Genomic DNA, 27,205 nt, shown 5'->3' on the forward strand with positions numbered 1-27,205 from the left:
AATCATTGCTACGTCACTAAGGGAATTTCCTTAGTAGATGAGCCCTTCACTTCTTCTTTTTATTGTTGTTATTGCCATGTTTATTACCTTGTGGTAGTCAATCCTGCTGGCATTTTATTCTCTAGTATATGTATATGTATGTATAATGTATACAGAGGCTATAGTGGCAAAAAATGTTGATTTACCTGGGCCTCGTTTAAGGAGTTGTTCAATTTTCTATATATATTTATATATAAACTATTTATTTTTTGTTTTTTTCTGTGTTCCCTCTCTCTCTTTCCTTAGGAGTCGTTACTATCATCATGGGCCATTGCCATGGCATACTGCTTCTTCGTTCTTCCAAGGAAGCGTTATGTTTATTTAATTCATACTTTTTTTAATAGCTATATAATATTATACATAGAAAATACGCAGAAGCAGAAGAACTATTTCTTGAAAAGTACCAAACGCAATTTTTGAGCACAGCTTTTTTACTTATACATATATTTTGTTTATTCTTTTTGGGTGTGTTAGAATAATGAGACTAACATTTCACATACCTAGGCTAGATAGGTACATGGAATTTATTTATATAATACATGGATAGAAGGCATTCTGGTAACTATGCCTTAAGTATATCCATGTCCAATACTCTTCAGTTATAAATAAGAATATCTTCATGGCTATCTCTCAGGGGAATTATAAAAGGACTATATATGCAATATATGCAGAGGCGTAGGAAATAGAAATTAGTAGAAAAGATTCAATATTCATCTATTCATATTTGGGCATGGTTGACTTTAAAAAAAACGTGAAGAAGAAATGTCCTTTTTTTCAAGAAAATGCTTGTAAAAAAAAATACTAGTCACAAATATTCAGGCAAAATTTGAATGTCCCTTCCATACCAATGTTATACTACTATGGTTATCTGCATTGATGCTAATCGTAAGTTTTTGGGCATGTTAAGAAAACCAAGAATCAACAAGGTAATCCTAACATTTTGAAGAATGTTTTGGAGGAGAGACAGAATAATGCTCATGACGGGTCATTAGATCAGCTACAATCAGCCTTGATTTGAGGGAGGAAGGAGAAAAGGATATAGAAAAGGGCATTTGCTAGAATTACTCCAATGTCGATTTTCAATTGTACTCTGAGTCCAACAAGGACTTACAATTATATGTAACCTTGCAAAAAAATCATCTTCTATGAGTTCACGCAAATCTTCCATCTAGTTTCGTATAAATCAATGATAGATTGTACGTAGTAGAAGTTCGCCTCTTCAGAATTAAATAATTATGACCAACAGCCCAGGAAAATAAAATTCACTCTTCAGTTTACCAACTCCAAAAAAACGGGCGAGGTAAAAAGTACAACCGTTTTGCGCCATTAGATATCTGTATCTAATAGTTGACACTTGGGACATCTGTAGAGAGGAGGGAAGATATTGTAGTGTATGTGTTGATCATTATCTAGTGTTAAAAATGAATTATGTCTTCTCCAAATAGAAACCCTACAAAAGTTCCTACAGAATCCCTTGAGGACGTTCCTTGGATTTTTCTTTGAAAGTGTTAAAGATGAGAATACTCAAATTTATTTGGAATGATCTTTTTATATAAATAAATAAAAAGGGAATTTTTGAATAACCTTCTCATTTATGTATTAAATTTGAATTATCTTTGTTTTCAATAAATGGCGTTCCATATTCTTCTTCTCTTACGCAATGTTCTAAATTTTATCTCTCCAACTGTACTCTTATGTTTTCAATATTGCAATTGTTTTCCTTAATTGCAACAAAATAATTTATCTCAGATGCCATTTTTTGACCTTGTACATCAACTTTGCAAAGGCTCTGAACATACCTATCCATGATTTACTATGTTTATAAAATAACAGTATATAGTGGGCCCTGGGCAAAAGTACAACAAGTCACAAGTTCTTCTTCTTTTGTTGTCAAAAATTGTTGTTTTTTTTACTCATGTCAATTTTATCATTAGGTATATTTATCCGAATTTTAACAAATAGCTAATGTTCTCGTATCAATGTAATGAATAGCTTCATTTTGAAGATATATCTTACAATCAAGGACCATGAGCGACAACAACATGCAATGAGGGTGCTAAAATATCTGCTTGTTATTGTAAAAAAATATTTCGTATATTAATGAAAATTGTAATTTGTTGGCAGAAAAAATACAGTTAATGGCAAGGCTGGGCTTGATGGACATTGTTTGGACTCAGAGAGAAATGAGCATTCAAAACCACCGTTTTTCCTTAGTGTATTTTTATTAGAAATTCATCTTTTAATCATCAAATATAATATCATTTTGAGGACGTATAAAGGCGTTTGAGCAAAGAAATATCGCAATTTGAAGCTTTTTTCATGAAATTCAAGTCAAAAATGGCTTAAAATGACCATATTTTCCGAAAAAAATCCAAAAACACCAGCAAAATCAACATTTCAAAAGAGGTTTACTAAATTTAAACGAGGGGAAAAGAGGGGCCTAGACGATGCACGTAGTGGACGTCTGAAAGAGGCAGTTACCGGAGGAAAATATCAAAAAAGTCCACAAAATAATTTAATAATTAAATGATCGTAAAGTTAAGTTTGACGACATTGCTGAGATATATCAAAGGTACATATTTTTTACATATCGCCCATGAATATTTTGACATGTGATAGCAGTGTGAAAAGAAGGTTCTATGCGAGTTCACAATCCATCAAAAGCAAGAATGTGTTTATGATTCAGGGGCTATATTTAGCGGAATTCAACTGTAATAAATCTGAATTTTTTAGATGATATAAGACTATGGATGAAACGTGGGTCCATCACTTCACTCCATAGTCTATTCGATAATCACCCGAGTGGAATGCACCCAATGAACCGAATCCAAAGCGTGGAAAGATGCAACCGTCGACTAGAAAGGTATATCATCAGTATTCTGGATTGCGTAATGTGTATGGAGTAATATTCATCGATTACCTCTAAAAGGCAATAACAGTAATTATTGCATAGGATTGTTGGAGTGATGGGATGATGGAATCCTCATAAAACAGCTCCATTAGTTTTTGCCCAGACGTTTCCTTTTTTCTTTTTTTGTATTTAAGACAATTTAAAAATAGTAAATGACACAAATTTAAAAATACACATATTAAAAAGGCCAAAATATTAAACAAGAATCAAAGTGTATTAAAATATTAAAATTTAATTATTAAATGTTACTAATTTCAAAATATGAACCCATAAAACGACACTGATGATGGAGATACCCATGCCTTCTTTTTTTTTCAATCTAGAGATGGTCACCCAAACCAATGGTGGAGGGGTACAAGGATGACATGGCGTAAATTTCAGCACACTAATGCTTCATATTTACCGTCTATTTTTTTTATATTACAAAAATTAGCTCTTTGTTTCTGGGAATTTTGGATCTAAATATTCCGGACTAAAAAAATGATTTAAATACAATGCAAATAAATCAAAAATAAAATCTCAACCCTATAAAAAATGGTAAAAATTGGGATTATTTAATATTGACTAGATTGACAATGTATACACTTTTGTAATTGAGTAATAGACGATATTGCGGATCAGTGTAAAGAAACCAGATAGACAATTAAAAGTAAGAAAATCTTAAGTATTATAAAATGCTATAATCCAATGAGAGAAAGTGAATACAAATTTTTGCAAGTCCAGAAAAAATGTTCGAAATTGTCATTGATAATGTTATGATTGTCGAGATTGACAGTAAGATTTTTTTTTGGGACGCTGTTGCTTTTTTAAAATGTGAATTTTTCTACGGAAATTTTACCTCCTCTTAATGTTTAAAATGTCTGTTTTTAATTTGCCATTATTGTAGATCAAACACCCTGATTATTCACGCAGTACTATCCCTGTATACCCGACACCCCTAGCGGACAAAAAAAGGTGTAGCTATGACCACCACTTTGTACAAATATTGATCTCATTGTGTTTGATTTTGTTCATTTCCTTTAAAGCTTAAGTCTTGCCAAAATATCATTTTAAAAGGTAGTAAGTCAATCAGTGCAAAAATAACTCAATAGTTAAAATGAGTTAGAGACTAAAAAAATCCCCTTGATCTTGAAAAAAGCAAAAAAAAAAAAAGTATTTAAAAAAATATTAAGAATATAAACAAAAAGGCGTTTTTTATTTCTTCTTTCATTATATGCATTCAATAGCAAAAAAACAACAACAACAATAATAAGAAGAAGAAGGAAAAAAACAACGACTCGTGCCATAATTTTTATTTTTTTAGGGTATAATGCATTTTTATATATATATATCTATATAAATTTCTTGTTCTTCTTATTTTTTTTTATTTTCGTCTTCTTCCAAGGCCCTGACGCAACAATAACAAGAAAAATAAAAACTACATTTAAGAGGCTTTATGCATGTTTGAATCTCCTACTCAGTAAAAAAATATGTACTTTGTAGTTAGAAGCAAAAAAACAAAAAACAGATAAAACTAGACATGAACCAGACATATTCTGAACATGTACAAAAAGTAATCTTTAAGGGATTTTTTAAAAGTTTTAAACTACGATCGATTGCGAGCCCAAATAGAGTTGTATTAATATATCCATCCGGTATATAATTGTAAAATAAACCTAAAATGAACATGATCATCCTGACATTTTGAAGAAAGTTTGGGAGGAGTACAGCTTAAAACCCTCAGGGGCGTCCCCAGGATTATATATATTATCATATAGTTATTTTTATTTTTGGCTTGGTTTGTAGAATTTTTTGAAAAAATATTCAAAAATTAAAAAACTTGAAAAAATAATTTTTTTTCAAAATTTAATTTCTTATAGTAAATTAAAAAAAAAAAATCATAAATCCACAGCTATTCACAAAAAACTATTTTTTTTTTTTTTTTTTGCTTATAACTCTCGAACAAACCCACATTTTTACACTTTCTTCGACAGACACAATCATTATATCTTTACACTTAGATGTTCTAGATTTTAATAATAATAATAATAAAAACTTAATAAATCATGTTCAGGTTACAACTACAAAACGTCTTGCAGGCGTTCTACACAAACTCTAACTACATTCAGTGCCAGTATATATGTTGCTGTCATTCGATACTGGGCTGTGACTAGGATATTTCTTTGAGATTTCGGTCTGTAAATCTTATATCTGTTTGATATGGTTATTATTTTTATAAATTTGGTTCGGTAATAAAATTTGGTCTACATTTCATCTGGGTCCACTTCTTCTATTAGAAACGAAATTTCTGCAGAATAATGACGAGATTTTGGAATTAAATATCCGTATGGAAACAAAATCATTTAAGAGCGAACGAAAACATAATCGGCTTTCCAACTTCTTCAATATCAATAATTATTTGTTTCAAAGGCATATTTTTAATTTTTAACTTAACCTATTGAAATGACAGTTTAATAAATAATTGAGACAAAAGGATTCAAAAATTTGCCAACAAGAATTAAAATGTTGTCTTTTAGACAACAAAATCGACAACAAAGTTTTAAGAGAGAAGGGAAAACATAATCGGGTCTGTTTTCCAGGGAGAAGAGAGGGGGGTTGTGTACGCCTAAAACAATGCTTGTGCTCTCCAAATGAAATATTTATTTATTCTTCATTTTACTAAAATTGTAGAACTTCAAGAAGTACATTTTTAAATTATTGTATTTAACAATCGTATTTATCCTGCCCGGCGATACGCTAGGTCTGGGGGTTTAATAATAACATCATCAAATTTAAATAAATTATATTTTCCTTAAAATTAATATTAATAATTTAAAATTTTCGGCTTTTATAAATAACACCCATTAAAAACTCATAGGCTGTCAATAGATATAGGTCTGGTTAAAACTGGACTCGGTGTTACTCAATAATTTGATTCTTCATTTATTATTTAATAGGTAACTTGTGGTTATTATACAAAAAATAAGTCATTTCTTAGAATTAGATTTCTCCTCCCCGGAAAATTGATATTGATTTGAAGAATAGGCCAATCCTTTAAGGGGTTAAATAATCATGTACTTTAAGAAAGATACCTACTAACTTTTATATTATATTACAATTTCTGTAGAAGGAGAGAAGTTATGCAGTTATTTAAGAATCCAGATAAGGAGTGAAAAATAATTATCATTATTTGAGAATGAAGACACAAATTCTTTAAATTTTATATGAAAAAAAAAAAAAAAAAAAAACGAAGACAGAAACAAAAACAAAAAATAACAGAAAAATATGTATATAAATTACTATTACAAAAAGATAGTAATAATATGCGATTTACTTATACAACTTTCTTTAAAAGACTCACTCACACAATAAGAAGAAGAGGAACTAGAATGAGGAGTGAATTGTGGGGAAAAATGCTTATTTTTAGAGGGAAGAATTTTCGGAATATAAGTGCATTAAACTAACTATATATGTATATATTAGTAGATAATAATATTGAGACGTTGTTTAGAGGAGACAATAATTACTTAGGTACTTTGTTACATATGTATATAAATTACATATTTATCTGCAGATTCTTTGTTCCTTTAAGTTCTAATATTATGGTCATTGTACACCTATGTACTCGTATGTATGCACTTGCTACATGTACCAGGGGAGTCCACAGAATTATATTTTGGAGGGCCTTGGTTTTTCTAATTTTTTTGAAAAGAAAAATCCAAATAATTTTTTTTTTTCAAAAATCCACAATTGTTCAAAATTTTGAAAAAAAAAATTGAAAATCCGTAGCTATTTACAAAACGAATAAATTTTTGTAAAAAATTTTTTTGTTAACAGCTGTGTTAACAAAAAAAATCCAAAAATCCATAGTTATTGATAAAAAGTTTCAAAAATTTAATTTTTTGGATGAAAAAATTGAAAAATCAAATATTAAATTTTTATTAAAAATTTCAAAAATAAACAGCTTTTCAAAAAAAAAAAAAATTGAAATTTTTTTCCGAAATCCATAGCTATTCACAAAAACAAAATAAACTTTTTGGAAAAAAATTCAAAAATCTACAGCTGTTTACAAAAAATTTGAAAAATTAAATCAATAATTATATTCAATATTCTAATCAATTTTGGCATTGCAAATATTGGGATCAAAGACCTAAGAGAGCAAACCTTTGCTCGTTATCATAAATTCAGTAAACTATTTGCCTCCCTATCATAGCCTAAACCTACACTCAGACAAATATGGCTTCTCCTAGTAAAAATATAAGGGAACTAGAATGAGCACGTTGTAAAGCCAAAACCTACACCTAAAATTAAATTGAGTTATGTATACCAATTTGTTCCAAAGTTATGCTCGATTATGCATTTTTAATGATTGATGCTACCTTGACCTTTATCTCGCAAAATGTATTGGCCTCTTACTGTGACCATAAATAATTTCCATCCAAGTTAGATTAAAATCGATTCGTAACTTTTACCGTAATCCTAGTGTCCTACAGACAAAGAAACAGAGGCAATAATATAACCAACTTCGTTGCCCAGAGAACATTTTCAAAAAACCTTAAAAACAACCGCACAAACATGTAACCCCCCTCCTTTCGACATATAATTTGAATGTTGGAATAAATTCTACATTGAAATACTCTACACCTGTAGTTTAAGACACTTCACCGACAATATTCTGTTGTTACCCTTCACGATTTTGGAAATTTTCTCTTTTTTATACAGAGTTATTCACGTAACTCTAAAAATATGGAATGTTCATGATTTTTTTCACTGTACTGGATGAGGTTGTTGCTTATGTATTAAATAAGCTTTATCCTAACCAATTTTATAAGCATATGAATATTGTTTGATGGAAAAGCTGGTGAAAATTAATGCTTAGGAGTCATAAACACCCATACAATCTCTTATTTTTTAAGGTGAATAAACCACGTTAGCCACGTGGGTCAGAATTATGTGAAAAATGAACCATGCAGCTTATAAAAGTTTCTGTATTCTTTTTTCCCTCAAAAAACTTTAAAAAAAAGATAAATGAGTATTATATTATTTATTCTTCTTCTCTTTTTTTTGGAAAATTACAATGAGGAATACAATATTTGTTATGCAGGATGAATGATGAGAATCAAAGAACTGAAGATTGAAATTAAACCCGTAATAAATAATTTATCAAGTCCAATTTCTATGGTAGCATCCATACTTCAGCTCGTATTGACAACATCGATTACTCCAATACATTTCATAGATCTTAGGTCGATAAACTTACGATCAAATGCTTTATATAAAGTATTTTAACTTCGAAGTTGTGAATTGAGAGTGACAATATTAAGAATAGTTATTTATTAATTAAAATGGTATAATAACTTTCTTCCAAATGAAATTGAGGACAGGAAATTAGCCTTGAAAGTTACATACTGTTTTGATCTTAACTTTTGAAAAATCAAGTCTCAATATGATTTCTATAAACAGTGTACTATGTCAAATACTGAATTTTGTCTCAACTATGTAGTCCCTTACATTGTTCATCAAGAAATTCGTATGCCCTTTATAATTTGACAAACTATGTAGGGCTATTTATTTCGTAATACATAATTAATCAAATTCTCATTATGATTATACTATAGATTATGTTATCCTTTAGAATTTGGAGAAATGTATTTTTTATACTACATACATATACCTTGACAAATTATATATTAATATACATATAGGTATACAAAAATTATTTTCACAATTCTCCAATTCTGTTACCCTTTATTATTTGGCGAAATTTCTTTTGTATTCTAAAACGCACTTACAATTTGCATTTAATAACTGAGATTCGTGTGCCCTTTATAATTTGACAAATTATATTATTTATTAATATATTGTGAGGTATAAACTGTTTACGCATGACGATGCATAGATGGTAGTGTAGTCATACTCATATAGTAAAAGAGAGCGAGATCCTTTTTTGATTTGACGAATTTTATAGCAACTTTTAATATTATTATAAATATTTAGATATTATTATGTGTCTTTCCTTATCATCTGACTCATTCCTTGCTGCTTCTTGCAATTGGCGAACTTTATTTCGTTATCTTTAATTTTTATACTGCTCAGTTACATACTATTAGTATAGAATAGTGTTTGAATCCCATGAATCTCTAATGCTCTGGTATAATGATTTATTTATTTTAATAAGAAAGAAAGAAAAATATTTCTCGTTTGTACGGCTAAGTACCTATGCTACATATTATATCTAGGTAATGTTGTGTATCCAAGACGTTTGAATGATGTAGTCGTTAAAAGTATATAAAAATACGATACCTATAATCAAATCCCCCAAATACCATTAAGGAATGGATTCTGTTGCCCTCTAAGATTTGGCAAATTCTCATTTAATATATTTATAATGAGTAATACATTTTCTTATTTAAAGTTATGTAGGAACATAATACAGTCAACCCTGCTCTAACGAACAACTTTTGTAAAGGGGCCACTCCTCTAAATGACCATATCAAGCTTGCAAATTTAGTATTGTTACAAAAAAGGAAACCTGTACTAAGTGGTGGATTTATGCATTTCCCTTGCCTGACTGCATAATACAGGTTTGTCTGTATTACAAACAAATTGATTAATTTTGTTGTTTTATCCAAAAGTTTATCAAAAATTGAAAGATGGATATTTATAAAGCACATAAAAATTTAATAACTTTGGACCTTAAAAGAAGAGGGACATTGTCATCAATATTGATGTCAATCCTAATTGATGCTATTATTAACGCCATATGCATTTTATGTTCTGCAAATATTTCAATTTCAATTTATATGCACTACACAACAATGCATCAAACAATCCGGATGATTGTTTTCATGGACAGTTGCAAAAGTCCTTTTTTCTTGAGCATAAAAAATCAATAATTTTTTCTACTTTTCTATGAGAATTTTATAGCGGAGTAAAAGTAGCTATTTTTTTGTAATAGTACGGGCAAGTTTTTCAAGTCAACGCCGTCATTTGAATTATTGATCATCAACATCATAAAAAGTCTAGTTATTTATTTTTAAAAATATTAGTTAGTCTCATTTTTTTAAATTTCTAACTCAAGTTCCATATTTTTTAACCGTTGCTACTGGGACAGTTGCAACATTTGCGAAATCGTGAGAAAACTATTGACTTGTATAACCCTTAAATAGATCAAACAATAGCAAACATATTGTATAGCTATGTTTTAAAAAAAATATGGAGTTTATGTCAAACCAGCTCGAAGTTATTGAGCCAAACCCAAGAAATGTTGCAATTGTCCCCGGTCTACTACAATTGTGATGTATCAAACACTTGCATCTGCAAATATCTAAATTTAGATATTTGAATCCCCACTCATATTTGCATTTTTACATATTCGATGCGTCATCTCCAGTAGTTACGCGCATATTTCTAAACCTCACGAACTCTCTTTTTATGCCTTTAAAGCAGTGCCTCTCAAACTTTTTTATTATCTCAAGGCACAGTCATATTGGATATTTATAAAAGTATGAAATCAATAATACATAATTGATTAATCCAATAAGACAAAATTTATTTATTGTGAGTAGATTCTGTCCGTTCTTTGAGATCCGGCATAAGTGGGCTCTAATGTACTTCTATTTAATAGTAAGGGCAACCAATCAACTTAGTTTTGAAAACTAATAAGAGACAAAATATGACTGATAACCAAAAAATGCAAAGGATATGTTCTGGGGATACTATTGTGAGCTATTTAGAGAGTTATTTCAAAAATGAAATCATAATTAATTAGTGGTTATTCTTCCCTACAATGAGAATATTTATATTTAATAGTAAAAACAGTTTGTTCTCTACGAATTGAATCTAGAAGAGTTAATTATAATTCAAAAAATCAATAACTAATAATAAACGTAAAAGAAAAGTAGAAAATCGACAACTGACCCAAAACATCAAAAAATCGGATTTTTTGATGTTTTGGCGATCCCATAGAGAAAGAAATACATATGGACCACATTAGGATTTCGAAGGCTGTAGTAGATTTAAAAAAATACTCTGCTGCAATGAACAACAGCTATGGCAAAAAGTATATTATAATTTCAACGTCCTTTCTTGACTTTATATTACAACATCAAAGTAAGTCAGAGTTGAAATTACCGATTATTGATTCAATTCAGTTCTTAGCCTGTGTATATCAGAAATACAATCAAATGTGACATCACATACTCACTTTGACAGCTGAATTATTTGCTCAATCTTTCGTGCATCTAGTCAACTTTAATTATTTCCTTATCTATAAAGACACCATCGTGAGATATTTAGATTTTAAAAAATGACAATTTCCTTAGTGGCACCTTGTTATGTAGAGGCACAGAGGGTTTGAGAAACACTGTTTTAAAAAAAATAAAACAAAAATAGCACGAACATGAATTCCCCCCCCCCCTCCTCATCCATCAGTCTCCACATTATTATTTATTATCATAAAGCCATATCTACGGCCTATGAGTAGGTATATAATTAAATATTAATTGTAAAATTCGCAATTCATGCAAACAACAGGCATGAAGGGCCTCCTTCTTTTTCTCCTCAATCAAAGGATGATGATGATGATTATTGATTGGTGGAATGTTATTATAATAATAGTTACAATCTTTGTATAGTATATAGTTGTACATCGATAGGCCCAACTGCCTTTATGTTATTTTTGCCATTGTTTTAAAGGCAGTTCCGAACTAACATATATATATATAATTGTGTGCTTTAAAAATATTATTACTCAAGCCTGGCATTTAAATAAATACATAATATAATTTTTAAATGCAAAATACAAAAAAAAAAAAAAATGACTAAATAATAATATTAATATAGTAAATGTAATTGGCAAACAGAATATTTATTTAACATCCCCCCACTTCTAATTTTTAACGAATTGAAGTTAAAAAAAAGTTCCCTGAGCTACATAGGCATCAAAGAGTAGAAATTCAAAAAAAAAAAAAAAAAAAAAAAAAAATCGTCACGTAATCCCTCTTATATAAAGTTGAAAAAACAAAAAAATATATTCAACAAGTAAAATATTTATCCTCGTAGACAAATTAAATATTTTATGTAATGACTGATATGAAAATTATTTTTGATTACTATGATTATAATTATTTATGTAGTTATATTTGAAAGCATTGTGTAATGACTTTTCGCCTCTCTGACTAGCTATTCAGTCTCCACCTCCCATTCCTTATACACTCATTTCATGCAAAACAAAAAAGTAAATCTTGTGTATTTTAGAACATATATTTTTTAGTAAATTTTATATTAATCACTTCATAATTTCTCTAGCTTTTTTGTTTATTTGTTTGTTCTTGTACATAATAATTGCTTTTAATAATGAAGGTGTGGACAACTTTATAAGTCTTTTAATTTCTGCATCTTATCACTTATCATTCAGCCTCAAGACGAAAAATTATAAATTATTTATATAGTACATTTAAATAATTCAAATAAAAGATTGTTAAAAAAATCTTCTTTCCTTTTCTTCTTTTCCAAATTATTCCTTTGTGAATTCTTTCAAATTAACGAATTTTAATTTCTATTACACACAAAAATGGTGTTTTTTTTCTCTCCTTCCCATTTACTTACTCGTCCCAAGGATGGCCGGAGAAAGAAGTCCGTGACTAGTACATACACCACACATTATTGAATAGTGACATATAATAATAATGTACACTAATTTAATTACAATAGAAGAAGAAAAAGAAAAGAAGGAGAGAGAGAAAGAAGTCTTAGAAAAAAAATAATGTAAATATTTGTAATTTTTTCATTATTTTTTAAAGTTATTTCTGTGGGTCTAAATAACTATAATATATATATATATTTATATATATTTCTTGCTATTACGGATACTTTGTCCCTTATTTTATTTTTTTGCTCTCTTCTTTGTTGTCATTTGATAATTATTTCACAAGAGAATTTAACAATAAATTCATTGATATAATCTTTTATTAATAGTATATATATTTTAGAAAATATCTTTCGCAATTTGACTAATATTAATTTGTTTTGTGGGTCAGGGAAACCACGTGGTAATTTGAAGGAAAAAAAGAGAGAGAAGAAACAAGTAAAGAAATCGTTTGAGAGAGGAGTACATTTGCATCCTACAGCTACGACTGTCAATTAATGATGTACTAACAAGAAAAAACTACTATGAAAAAAATACCACTAGTTCATAAGTGTAATGAAAAAAAAGGGGGGGAAGGAAAAACCAAAAAAAAGGAAGGGGCGTTGATCGCGTAAAAAAAAGAAAAATAGCAGAATAATAATAGTTTTAAAAGGTACTTTTTAACAATTTTATAGTAGTAGTAATAATAATCTATTACAAATTATTAGATCATCATCATAGTAGGATGTGTTATGTGTGTTGATCACACTGTATCGTGGTCCTCCTGGATATAGGGCAAAAAGTTTTATTATTTCATAATATATATTATATTAACTGATCATTGAGATTTTGCGAAATTTTGCGTGCGCTCTTCTTCTACTGAAAAGGAGGAGAAGCTGCTGGTGTTGCTTGCTTGCAAAGAAAAGGGGAAAGAAGAAACGAAGGAAGAGTGAGTGAGAGCTAGAGAGAGAGAGAAAAAAAAGAAAAGGAGGACGCGGAGAATAAAACTCCTTTTTTTTTCGTCGTCGTGGCTTATTCCTCATGTTTTTTTGGATTACTTGAGTGTCATAGTCGGACCGGGTCAGTCTCGGGTTATCTCCCGACAATTATGACTTTTATTGTTTACTGCGATAACTATGATTATAATCGACATCCATATTTATAGATTTAATTAATTAAATATATCATGTGCAACTCCTCCTACTCCTGGAATAATTCCTACTATAACTATTATTTCTTATTGACTCACTTCATCTCTCCAAGTATAGATCAGTGAAGAGTGATCGTTCTTCTCCAATCATAATATATTCATCATATTCATAAATATATTCCCTGTTGTTCCTGCAATTACACCGACATCTAACTTAGGCTCCTTTTTTCAAATAAGACTTGTAAAGAATTTGTGCCAAAAAACGCCGCCGTCTGGATAATGAGGAGACTCGGATACACTGAAAGGGATCCCTTAAAAAACATTTGTCCGAATTCTAAAAGACTGAATTAATTGTGTTTTGATTTGTGTGCTCTTGTTTGTTTTTTTACTGTTTGTTTTTTGATACTGTAAAATATTTTTATAAACCTTACACCATAAGTCATCTTCCTCCTTGAATCGTAGAGCGACAAGGATCAATAGAAGGACCAACATACGCAACACCACTCATTCACCTATTCTTCCTGAGATACGATACAATCGTCATATACACAAGATGTCCGTCCGACATGAAACCAAAGTGAATCATTATTTTAGCCCATCTGAGGCTCATCTTACGGACTTTTTGAGTTCTGTGTCAAACCTCTATGAGGAAAATGTCTTTACAGATCTTAAAATCATTGCAGCGGACGGTGTCTTTACTTGCCATCAGGTAAAAATCCTTTTTCTTCCCTATATTCCTTTATTTATTTCAATCCTTTTACTTAAATATTTTTTTTTATAAAATAATAACCTTAGGGTGTTGTTATTGAGTGAGTCCCTTAAATTACTCATATGAAAAGGGTTCATAATTATTTATAATAACTAACGTGTTATTTGTTTATTCCATGTTTACAACCAACTTCAACAACCAAAAAATAACAAAAACAACAGATTGTACTCGCTAGTTGTAGTTCGTATATTAAGAACCTGATCGTCTCCCAGGGATATGTTCTTTGCCCCTGTGAAAGCCTAACAATTCATTTACCTGACTTTAATGCAGTGACTCTCAAGAATTTACTGAGTATTCTATATACTGGTAAGTCTTTCATTTAATGTTTTCTTAAAAATAAATTAAAATTAAAAAGCCCTTAGTACGTTTGTAAGTAGTGCCTTTATGACAGAGAATTAGAGGAATGACCCATATTAACAACAAAACCTCCTTATCTTTGCTATTTTTTATTATTATGATAATAAATAATGAATACTACTTAATTAATATGTAAATATTACATGCTTTTATAAAATACTAGTAATAGTACGATTCAATGAGTTTGGCCTTAGTAAAAGTAGTCATTCGTAACCCTGTAAAGTTTTTTATTTTTTTTTGTTGAATGATCGCAAAAAATACAATGTACATACATATTAAACATTTACTTGTTATTAAAATGCAAATGTCAAGTCGTCGACGTAATACATATTTATATGATTATATATTTGAAATATTAGGATTTAATTTGTGTATAGTGTTTATATATATTCAAAGAAGCTCTCGTGTACTCTCTGTATACGTATATATATATATCTTGCGTACAAGTTGTAACTTGTACATATAAGCAGATTGTATAGGTTGCAATCACAAAAAAAAAAAATGTGATGAATAATTATTTTAAATTAAAGTAAGGGTTCGTGAGGAGGAGGATACTACAATAATTCCTTGATTGGTCAATATATTAATCGCGTCCTTTTTCACTTTTTTGATGAAAATTAGGAATAAATCATGTTTACTTTGTGACACATAATAAATGTCCAACGTTATACTATTCATCATATATAAGTACTTTTAAATAGAATCATTATTTAATGATAGAATAATTGCAAAGCAATTGATTTTGTAATTAGAAAAGGGTATTTTAAGACAATGTAATTGCAACAACAACTTGCACAATCTGTTTATGTAAGTTGTTGCAATTTCCCTGTTTCATTACGCCTTATTTCATGACATCATTGTTATATCAACTATACACTGATATTCGGATCTCATTTTTATCTATTTATATGTTCTATTCATTACGTATTTACGGCTATTATAACTATGGGCATTTGATCTTTATAGTTATCAAAGTAGTCAATAATTTCATTATTATTAATATATGGACCATCTGAGGTATGGTATATTCAATTATTGCATAATTAACCTTATCAAAATTAGAGCATTAGAGGCTTCATCTCATTTTGTTTAGGCCGGACTTCTACAATCTGTTGTGTTTGAGTCCCAACTAGGACTTACATGATATAATATATCATGTACATTATAGATTAATAGATATATATATGGAGTAGAGATACTGCAGATATCAGCATTGCGGCTTGATTCAACTTTGAAAAATAAACTTATAATATTGTTTGTTCATTTTATGTACTAATGAACTTAGCTCCAACTCTCTTTCTCTCTCTGAACGCGAGTCCCTTTCTTTGTTATTAGCAGATGAAATGGCATTATTTATTATTAGTATTGATTAGTAACAACTCCTCAAAAACAAGGAAAGAAAGGGGGGTTTGAACCCCATTCTCCCTACTCTTCCCCCTCCCCATTTGCATAAAAAAGAAGGGGGTTTGCAAATGGTTATAAATAACTTCCTTTACTAACTAACTAATCAATACTCTTATATTTAAAGAGGGAAAGACGAACGACATAGTTTTTGTTTTTAATTAAATCAATATTATTATTAATTAAAAATATATAACATACATATGGAGAACGAGGACTTATTTGTTAGTAATTTATTTATTTTTTACTGAGCTCTCATATAATATATACCATTCTGCGGTTTTTCATTATATAAATGTATATTTTTTAATTTATTCTTTTAAAATAAAAAGGAGAGTTCTGATAGAACATAGTTAGTTGTAGTAGAATAGAATAAGGAAAAGAGAAAAGGGAGGGGGGATTGGAGTGGAATTAAAATGACGCAGAAACTTTGAAGAGAAAGCAGCTAGCTCGTTATTTTAATTAATTCATTTTAAGTTATTTAATTATATAAAGTTTTTAATTTATGTTTTTTTTCCTTCTCTTTTGTTGTTGTTTAAACCAACCATATATTTACATATTATATATATAGTATACAAAACTTGGGATATATATATATATATATACACTATACAAAATTATATCCTTTATTTCTCTCTATTTTATTTTATTTTCCGTTTCTTGTTTAAGCAATTTCCTTGAATTAATTTTTGCTAAATTCTATGTATCCTACATACTAACTACATATACGTATTCATGTCCTACTTAATTTGTATATATATAACTCTCTTTATGATCCTTTCAAACTCTAGGGAAAAGCCTTGGAAACTGCTCGACTGATGATGTAAAAAGTCTGATTTCATTTCTAAAAATTGATATTGGAAGACTGGAACCCTCTCCTCTTAATGTTGGTAGTAGTAATGGTGGGGATCCTCCCCCTCGCCTTCCCTCTCTAAGGCAAACACTCTCCTCCTCTTCCCCCTCTCAATGTTGCTCGGATTCCGGACCTAATGGAAGGGGGAGTAGTAGTCCAATGGATGGCACAGCGCCGCCACCACCACATTCCACCTTCACTGCTTCTGACTCCTCTCCTACTCGTGGTGAGGATGAAGTCCTTGAAGTTACTCCGTCCATTCAGAGTTTTATGGGGAATCATTTCCTGGCTGGTGAAGAGGAGCTGGCGGCAGGAGCTGTAGGGGATGGAGTTGAAGAAGATAACATCTCTGATGAAAAGGACTCTTCTGAGAGATATTCTTGCAGACTCTGTGGTAAATCCGCCTCTAATGGCGCTTCTCTCTTTGCTCATCTCCTATATCCTCACTATGCACACCTCTGGAAGGATGAAGTTCCACATCGAGCCCATCGCTATGAGTGTAAACACTGTACCTATGTCACAACCAAGAGACAACACTTCATCATGCATATCGCTCGGGTCCACGATGAACTGAAGAATAAGCTAAGTGTCTTAGGGGAAAACCTGGGTGTTCTTGATAATCTGAGCAAGACTACACCCCCAGGCATCCCTCCTCCTCCCAGTTCTTCTCCGAGGAATGAGAGGATCCAGTCCTCCATTGCCAAGTCTGGGAACGAGTATGACGCTCTTCTTCAGAACAACAATAATAATATTGTTGCTATCCTCAATAATACCCAGGATGAGCCTCCTCCGGATGAGCCGAAGCCCCAACTGCAGCCTCCCCCTTCCTCGATATTGAAGCTGATGAATAGTGAAGATATTGGTGGTGGTGGTGGTGTTTTAGGTAGTGGGTGTGTAGGGATGTCCTTGATGGGAGAAGAGTCTCCTGCCGAGAAACTTGCCTCCTCTCTTCTCCAATTCCACCATCATGCCCAGCAGCAGCAGCTCAATCATCATGTCCAACAACAGCAACAATCATTTTTAGCCAATAGTCCTTCCTCCCTCCTCCCTGCTCCAACTCGTCTTCCTAGGGGATACAAACCCTTTGTCAAGTGCCGCCTCTGCGGAAAAGCATGGAAGGGAAAGGATAACTTCTTCACTCACCTAGTTTCAACTCACTTTAAATATTTATGGGCTAATGAAGTTCCGAGACACGCAGAGATGTTTCATTGTAAAGTTCAAGACTGTAATTACCAAAGTAAATATCGCTATAATTTCCTATTTCACTTGGCTGGTAAGCATAAGCAACTGAAACAAAAGCTGGCCGATGAGGGTGTTCCTCTAGAAGTTCTTACTCCCCTGGAAACGGATGGCTCTGAATTTGAGACTCCACTAGACTCTCCGGAAAGTATTCGGAATAAATTGCTCAACTCTGCACTCAACTCCTCTTCCTCCTCTCCTTCTTCCTCTTCATGCTTCTCGAATGGCGCCATTCCAACGGAGAGCAACACAAAGCTCGTATGTAGGGTCTGCTCTAAAGTCTCACTTAATCATACTTGCCATAGACAGCACGTTGTGGGAAAGCATTTCCAACACTTTTGGGCACATCATGTTGCAGACTCGATGGGCATCTTCAATTGTCCTCATCACGACTGTCCTTACAAAACACCTAATCGCTCTGTCTTCGTCATTCATTTAGCCTATGTTCACCAGGAACTCAAGCTCAAAATTGCAGAGAGTGGCCAAGATCCCACCATCATACTCCCTGACGTCTTTGGAAAGAGGAAGTATCGTCGAAGCTCATTTGGATTTGGTGGGCCGTCTCTTCCTGCCTTAACTAGGGCTCCCATGAATTTAACCATGGCAGCCATGGTTGAAGCTGCAAATGCTGTTCGTCTTGCTGCAGCCGTATCAGCAGCTCAGTCTGCCACAGCAAATCGATCTGAGGCGGAAATCACAACGAGTTCAATGGAAAGAAACAATAACAACACTAGTAACAATAATAATAGCATAGGCAGCGATCACTCACCTCCTCCACCCATTATTCCTACGAGTTCAACTCCTTCCTCCTCAAAGAATCGCCTCATTGGCTATAAATGTGTCCTTTGCAGGGCAGAGTTCTCGCGCTCAAGAAACGTGATTGAGCATTTATCCCTATCACACTTCCTAGAGCTATGGGAAAGCGGTCCTTTGGCTCTTCAATCCTCCTCTAGTTCCTACTCTTGTAAGGACTGTGATTTCGAAACTGGATCCAAAACCACCTACGTCTCGCACCTCACTACGGCACATGATGGTCTCAAGTACCTTTTGGACATGAGGGATATGAAAATCGGGGTTATGTACGAGAGTGTTTTTGGCTCTGAGGAAGAGGAAGAACATTTAGAAGAGGATGAAATGATGATTTCCGGAGATATTGAGGAGCCCATTGACGAAGAAATGGATGATGAAGAAGAATTTGAAGAGGATGTGGACAGCATTCTCTCCTTTAATTAATCCTTGAATCAATCCACAATCAATTAATTATTACACACTCACACACGTATACAATTCCAATTCCTTGTCAGAATTAGATAAATGATATGTTGTTGTCTTTGTCGTTTCTTCAGCTCACCCACCAACCATCACTTTCTCTCTCTCTCTCTCTCATCAAAGTCCAAACCATCTTTTGTTTCTATTATTTTTTTAATAGTATATAATACATAATTGAGTTTGTTTCTTGTGTTTTTGTACAACCAGTCGTAGAAATTACATACAATGACAATGAGGGCAAAGATAATTATTAATGATTTGATTCCTTTCTCTTACAAAAGAATCCCCCCTTCGTCATTATCGAAAGCAAACTAGAAATAAACAATTATTATTATTTAATATATTATAAGCCATTCCTATGTTATTATAATCTGTTAGAATACGTTATTATTATTTAATTTCTGTGCTCACTTTTTCGTAGTATTTTTTCCTATTTTTCAATGTGATCCTTATTATTCTTACTATATTATTTTTTGGGTCCAATCAATATCATTCATTAAATATTCTTATTAATATTAATTATTATGATAACTCCTACAACTATCTCTATTATTCAACAAAAGATTACTATATTTTTCATATCTATCTCTGCTGGATATATTGTTACCAAAAAAAAATTCGTAAAAAATAAATAATACAAATATTTTTCACAGAAATAAATATTAATTATTTCCATTATGAAGGAGCTGATTCAGTTCCTTTTCCATAGGATTTACAATATAAAAAATAACTAATAATGTATACATTAAAGATACTAAATAGGTCATTTAGAGTATAGTATACACTATAGATATATTATTGAAAAATAAACGAGAGTTGTGGGTTAAAATATTATTCACTGATTTGTTTTAAATTAGCAATTTGATTATTTTTCTTATTATTATTTTGCACATGCTGATAATGTACATGAAGCGTGAGCTGAGGGAGACTATTATTTATTAATAAATAGCTAAAGAGCTTCTTCTGGAAGAAAATAAATACAGGGTCATGTTTGAAAATAGGCGGGAGGAGAGGAAAGGTTGTGTAAGAAAAGAGTCGAATTCTTGCGATTTTTTTATATTAAATAAATAACAATGTTTTACGTAGTGGTTGTGTAAGTCCTTATATATTTAGTCCTGTCCAGGCTTAGGACTACAAGTACTAGAACTGACTTAAAAAAAGAATATATCAAGTTGAGGGACGCCATCAAGGAATGAACTTGGGATATGAGTGTAGTCTTAAATAAGGACCGTCTCAACACTAGTTCTACATGTTTCTAGGATACTTTGCCGAAAATAGAATCAATATATTTCATGGGGATAAATGTTGCAATACTATGTAATTATCTACTAGACTAATCCAATTTCAAACCAATCTTTATAATTATAGGGTCTGAGGCAGCCATTTTGAGTACCTATTTACTTATAAGTTAATGTAAATTATTGGTAGATACAAGTCGAGGATTACCATGTCTTGTGTCGCATTTGGTTGCAAAAACAAGTATGCTGCTGGCAATTCAATTTCATATCATCGTTTACCGACCCAGGATCCAGAGAGGTGCAGACAATGTGTAAGGAATCTCTAGCGATATGATTTTACTCCCAAAAACTTTTCCTGAATTTGTTCGGAACATTTTACTCCAGAATCCTGCATTGTAAGGCTGAGAGAAAATGCTGTGCCTACTCTATTCAAAGCATTCCCGTCTCGCCTTCAAGAAGAAGTTGCAAGAGCTCTTCGAAAACGCAAATCTCCTACAAGGAGGTCCTCTTCTCCACCTAAAATGGTCAAACCATCTCCTGGACTCGAGATATATCCTTCCCACTTTGAGGCTACGGAAAATGTGCAATTGGATCATCCCTATTCTCTCCCATCAGCTCAAGTCATTAAGGAGAAGCTACAATCGCAAACGAATATGATTTTCGAGCTTGCAGACCGTTCTAAAAAATACAGATGTCAACGGAATACAATCTCCAAGAAGTTAGGAAACTTGGTTGACGTTCTAAAAGACCTGAGGTCAAAGAGAATGCTACCAGAAAATTCTGAAGGAAGTTTCGACTTCATTTGAAGATTTGATCGACTATTTGATTCCACCAACAGCCGAAATCCTTTGTCCAAAGGATTCAAATCTCTTCTTAGTATGAAGTCTTTTGGAAACCATTTATTGAAGAAATGCTATCGTATATGAAAGAATTGAAGGATGAATCTGGCAATCCATTGGTCAAAACGAAGAAAAGAACAGCTTTTGTTGGATTTATGACATCCATAACTTCAATTACTGCCATATTCGATTCGAAATGATGAAGTGTCTTTTAACGTACAAACTATCGTAGGTAGATATCTATCAGGAGCCAACTGGCAGCCCTGGTTAGATTAGGCCCTGTGACTGGCGCTGTTTTATTGGTTCGCTTTGTTCCGGTATTTAAATTAAATATATTTTCCTTTTTATAATACCCGGTACGGTCGGCTCATCCTATTTATACATATTAATTTCACTTTAAACTCTAATTATTTTTCAGAATCATATCGAATTATTCTTCTGTGTCATACGATCGCATTTAGGGAATAATAATAACCCAATTTGTCCAATGTTTTCCTCCATTTATAAGCGGCTATTAGTTAGACATCATGTTTCCGACGGCGAAGGCAATTGCATAAGACTCGATGATACTGTTGCACTCTTCACTACATCAAAGAACAAGAGGACAGAATCAGAAGTCATATCATACCTGGATGATGAAGATTTATCCCTGATTAAGAAATATGGCCTAGAAGAAAAACATTTACTTGTCCAAGACCGCAACTATTGCGATGTGCCTCCTTTTGTGAAAAGCCTTACACAATTCAAAGAATGCGTGGTTGCTTACATCAGTGGATATGTAGTAAGGTCAATATCCAAGTACTTAGTATCCCCTGAGTGCTTAGAAGCTCTTTACTGTAATAATCCATGTAACTACCGCAATTCTTTAATTGCGAGGAAATCCAATGGAGGTCTCCTTTATCCATCAAAAAGTGTATGGGCAATATGTATAGAAACTGAAAAATGTCTATAGAGACTTAAAATTGAAGGAGTTCTCAAAACCAAAGCTACTCCGATACAAAACACTATTACCATCCGTGTAAAACATATATGCAATTATAAATCCTAGATATTTAAGGAACTTGAATCTCATAGTCTTAACAGCTCACCATTAAATATCATGAAGCCAGCCTCATTTCTGTGCATTTAAAAAAAAATTATACGAAAGTCTCTTTCGAAACATATTCTTTTTAAGAATCAATGATTCAATACTCTTAAATATCATGTGTATATTATATTTCCTAAAAATAAGTAGTCGCAAAGATTGTTGTAATGAAATGATTCTAGTTTAATGTTGGTTCTGATGCAACGTGGCTTCTCAAAGAACACTGACTTGATTGTATAACATTTATCATCAATGAGAAAGATAAGGTCACGGAGGAAGATGTAAGTGAGTGTAGACGCTGAACGTTGAAAGTGTAAGAGTGCTTTAACTAAAAGAAGGATTCCGATTATAGGCATTAACAGACGACATAGTACATAAATGAATTTTGATTAAAAGGGCAAGGAATAGAACTTGAATATTATCCTTATCTTAAGCCTTGTACAGCTTTGAGAATATCGTTGTGCCTCCAATGTTCGAAGTGATAGAGAAGTCTCCTTTATATCTTCGTATACAAATTATAGGTACATAAGATGGCTGCCGACAGCTGACGGTTGACTCTCCTTTTCTTTGCCTATTGAGTATCCAGTTATTATATAGGTCAGTGGTCTGAGATGACCTCGTGATAGAGAAGTGTCGATCAGGATACGTAAGAGATCCAACACATTCAATCAAAACGATTGATTCATTCACAATGTCCATTGAATCTCAATCATTGATTGATTTATTGACTTATTCTCTTCTTTAAACATTTTATTTCTTTCTCATTTACTTATTGATAAAGTTGATAATATTGTAGAGAAAAACGCGTGCAAGGAGAAGGGGAGGAAAAAGACTTATGGTATCATTGTTTAAAATACTGATGTGATTATCATCTGCCTGCTTTATTATGACTTTTGAGGGTATAACAAATGTATTTATTAGCAAAATGTTTAATAAAGATATACTACGTATAATTGACTTCGACGTTTTTTATCCGTTACAGTAGTTTTGAAAACGTCACACTCCATGAAGTTGTAATTCATTATGAACCTTATTATCAGAATAATAGCTAATGAAACGAAAAAGTAGAGTATTTCGAAATATATTTGAAGTTCAAAGTTTAAAAAAGAAGGCTTAAATTAAATATAATCTACATACTAAAAAATAAACCATCATACATTTATGTTAAATATACAATATTAAACAATTGGAATCATATAACCAATAACAATAAATTATATATACAGAATATTTAAATAATAGATTGATCTAAATAATATTTTCTTGTTCTGACATCGGAATCCAGTTAAATATGGCATAACTTTAGGTTGCAAGACACAAGCGAGACGTGGAGTTTACTCAAAAAGATAATCACCCCTCTTCTTCATGTGGAAGATGCTATATACAATTGTGCACAGGATAGATATATCTCTACCGATGAGACCTAACTAATTATTAATAATAAAGTAAATGTCAAAATCATAAAATTACACAATAAATATACTAATAAAAAAAATGTTAGAAATAAATCCATCTTTAAAAATTTAGAGCAAAAGCTAATTATGTTGTAATGTCCGGCGATATTACTCCTTATTAAGAGCATCATTGTTGTGACCATTTAAACAGTTATTTCTGCCTTTTATGAGTTTTCTGAACACTATTTCTTGGAGCCTATTAACCATAGCTAAGCCTTAAGTGATAAAAAAGTAATATTTATTGACTATGTAATATTGGAAAGCCTAATTATCATACCCAAGTCTTAAAGCGAAGTAAGTAGTCTCAGATAAACTAGTTGCAAACCATCCAAAGCTACTACCCCCCGTTGTTGTGACCATTTAAGCAGTTGTTTTTGCCCTTTACTGAGTTGTGTATCATAATTCTTGATATGTTTAGCTAAAATAGAATAATATTTTATGGTTAGATTTAAAAAAAAATTGTATACTTACTGTGAGATAGTACAAAATTCAGAGTTCCATTTCGATATTCGTAAATACTTTTTTACTGATAACTTGATCGTCATTTGGTGTGGATGACTCAAAACATTTTTATATGTATTTCTATAAATGACATCAGTACCAACATCCTTCATTAATTTAATGATGGTTCTTCGGGAAGGGATAGGTTTACCCGTATATTTCTCAATAAATTTTTTGAACGTAGATGATTAGCAATGGATAAGGTTATATTACATGCAATAAGCATCTTTGTGAGATCGGAGTTAAAGTCTGACTTTATGTATTCATCATTAACTTGATTTCATACATGAATATCCATACTCTTGATATGAGATGAGGATAATGAGGGGCGTGTTATTCTAGACAGGGGACTAAAGTCACATTTATATCGACAAATCCGACAAGCCATCTGTTTCTCATCCGGTAAGTATAAAGTTAAAAAAAAACATAGCCTTTCATATAAAATTTAATTTTTTGGAGAAAAGTTTGCAATTTAGAATTTTTTGCTAAAAATTCAAAAACTCTTTGCTATTTATATTTAAAAAAATCTAGCCCTCCCCCCTGCAAACCCTCCTGTAGTAACAATGAAAAGTTCCTTGATTCACGTAAAGCTCTTAAATCTACTCCCAACCTCGATGATATTAAAAAAAAACCAAAAAAACATAGGGTAGTCAGCCTTCTGTAATTCCTAGTTTGCAACGTCAAAAAAATCAAGAGCTAATCATAGAGATAAAAAGGATAGATAGGATGGGTCTTGTATCCTGGTCCGAAGTATCCGAGTGCAGTATAAGTAAAATTGTATTTTTGAAAAGATCCGAGATCCGGTATCTGAACTGGCTTCGTACTCAACCTTTTGCAGATCTTAAAAAAGATTTGATATACTTTTTGGATTTAAAAAAGCTTGGATGTAGTATTTCTGTAACAGATCCTTGGATGCTCAGACAATTTGGCCTTAATCGATAGTTTTTGCTCTTTGAAGTGTGAATAAGTATAAATGAGTTGGTAAAGCTTTTTCTTAGAAAATCAGTCCTTTCAAATTAAAGTTTGATACTCTCTCTCGTCATGTGTCCCTTTTCACTATTCTCAAATTAAAATGATATCATGTGCTCATTTTAAAACTAGCTGGACGATATTTGCTAACTTTATCCCAACGGGCTTATAATTGAAACAAATTTCTTGGCGTAAAGACCGTATTCTACTTTTAAATCAATTTAACTCTACATGTCTTCAGGGATTAACATCTTCATTGCACTTCTTGATTGTGTCATTTTATCTAAGTTATTGTGATGGAGATGGATAAAGGATGGATTTGAACATATTTGAATTCAACTTTTTTGAGTCCAAGTGAAGTTTGACTCAGAATTCCGAGATCATTACTACTTTTTCCTTACCCCTGACTATTTTCTGAGGAGCCTCGCGGTTTATTAAACAGTACTAAATTATAATTATATTACCTTTAAGTTCCTCCCATTTTTCAACTAAAAACAGTACCAGTCTCATCCTTACTAGGGTTAACAGAAGAGCAATACAATACCCTTCTCCCGTGGCATTGCTCTGTCCCTCGCCCAGAAATGATTAATATAACCAAGGTAGTGCTTTTATCGGTCTAGCGGTTCTTGAACTGCACAAATAAAAGCACGACAAAGTCAACCCGAGACCGCCATATATTGCTTATCGTCGGTCTCGGTTCTTGTGTTTCTGCTCCTATATATAATATACAAAGAAAATACAATATATACTATAAAAAATAAATTAACTTTAATCAATAAGTCAATTTTTTTGTTTGTAATTGCAGCGTTTTACAATTATTTTTTATGTCACCAGGGCGATACAGTTGTATCCGAGTTCTAAATTGATAAAGGCTTCTTATGAATCTGGAAAAGTGGTTTTAGGCACCAGACGGTGTAAATAAAAGAGGAAAGGGGTGAGGGAGACTATGGATCCAGATTTAATCCCCCCTAGTCTCCCCTTACGGTTCCACTTTGAAAACCATTGTCTTAAATCAAACTTAGTTTTCAGGGCACTTGCTTTTCAGGTGCATTTCCTGGACCTGAATTTTCTAGTGACGCCCCTGTTTTAAGCGTATGTTCCCAAGTGGAGCCTGTATAAAAAATAACCGAAGATTGGAACCGAGACCGATAAAGCAGAAAGGAGACCAAATCCGTTGAAATGAAAGAACCTAGATCGGGACGGATAGAACTGCTGAACCTGAACCGGGCACAACTTTGAATATCACTATTATGAGTATGTGCCTTTATCGTATGGAAATTTAAAATGAGATGTTAAATATAAATTTTAAAAAATGTAACCTTCATTTTGTTTAGGGCCCAACTTCTGGTAAAATGCTTATAAAATTCAAGACAAGTATCAGTTTTCGTTTCGAATCTGGATCTTGAATATTTACGTCTAAAAATCCGAACCGATGCGTATCCGAAAAAATGTGAATTTCTAGATAAGATGCATATAGTAAATATCAATTTGGGGAGGGGGGTGTACATCTCAGCTTAATTGGATC

The 27,205-nt window shown here is 31.9% G+C and overlaps 1 protein-coding gene and 1 long non-coding RNA gene across 3 annotated transcripts in view; one reads left to right on the top strand and one right to left on the bottom strand.

Moving 5' to 3' along the window:
- Positions 1 to 25,130, bottom strand: part of LOC139907288 (uncharacterized) — a 73,377-nt gene extending 48,247 nt beyond the window's left edge. Inside the window, exons 1-3 of one of the 2 annotated variants that reach the window (XR_011783771.1) lie at positions 24,682 to 25,130; positions 24,488 to 24,628; positions 23,822 to 24,425 (exon numbers count right to left, since the gene is read on the bottom strand). This is a non-coding gene — a long non-coding RNA (uncharacterized lncRNA). Of the gene's footprint in view, positions 1 to 23,821; positions 24,426 to 24,487; positions 24,629 to 24,681 lie in introns of those variants that run through there. The other variant, XR_011783770.1, reaches the window with a different exon arrangement.
- Positions 13,225 to 20,255, top strand: LOC121130242 (uncharacterized). The gene is made up of 3 exons (XM_040726002.2): positions 13,225 to 14,416; positions 14,638 to 14,782; positions 17,026 to 20,255. Exons 1-3 carry the CDS (start codon positions 14,261 to 14,263, stop codon positions 19,557 to 19,559), a joined length of 2,835 nt encoding a protein of 944 aa, XP_040581936.1. The 5' UTR covers positions 13,225 to 14,260; the 3' UTR covers positions 19,560 to 20,255.
- Positions 25,131 to 27,205: the final 2,075 nt, after the last annotated feature.

The sequence above is a fragment of the Lepeophtheirus salmonis genome, chromosome 1 (genome assembly GCF_016086655.4).
Source record: "Lepeophtheirus salmonis chromosome 1, UVic_Lsal_1.4, whole genome shotgun sequence".
Classification (NCBI taxonomy): Eukaryota; Metazoa; Arthropoda; class Copepoda; order Siphonostomatoida; family Caligidae; genus Lepeophtheirus; species Lepeophtheirus salmonis.

What these genes read in the sequence shown, in the direction of transcription:
- LOC121130242 (XM_040726002.2), top strand. Translation starts at nt 14,261, where the DNA reads ATGTCCGTCCGACATGAAACCAAAGTGAATCATTATTTTAGCCCATCT. An exon ending in GTGTCTTTACTTGCCATCAG is followed by an intron (nt 14,417 to 14,637) that starts GTAAAAATCCTT and finishes CAAAAACAACAG; the next exon opens with ATTGTACTCGCTAGTTGTAG. An exon ending in ACTGAGTATTCTATATACTG is followed by an intron (nt 14,783 to 17,025) that starts GTAAGTCTTTCA and finishes TTCAAACTCTAG; the next exon opens with GGAAAAGCCTTGGAAACTGC.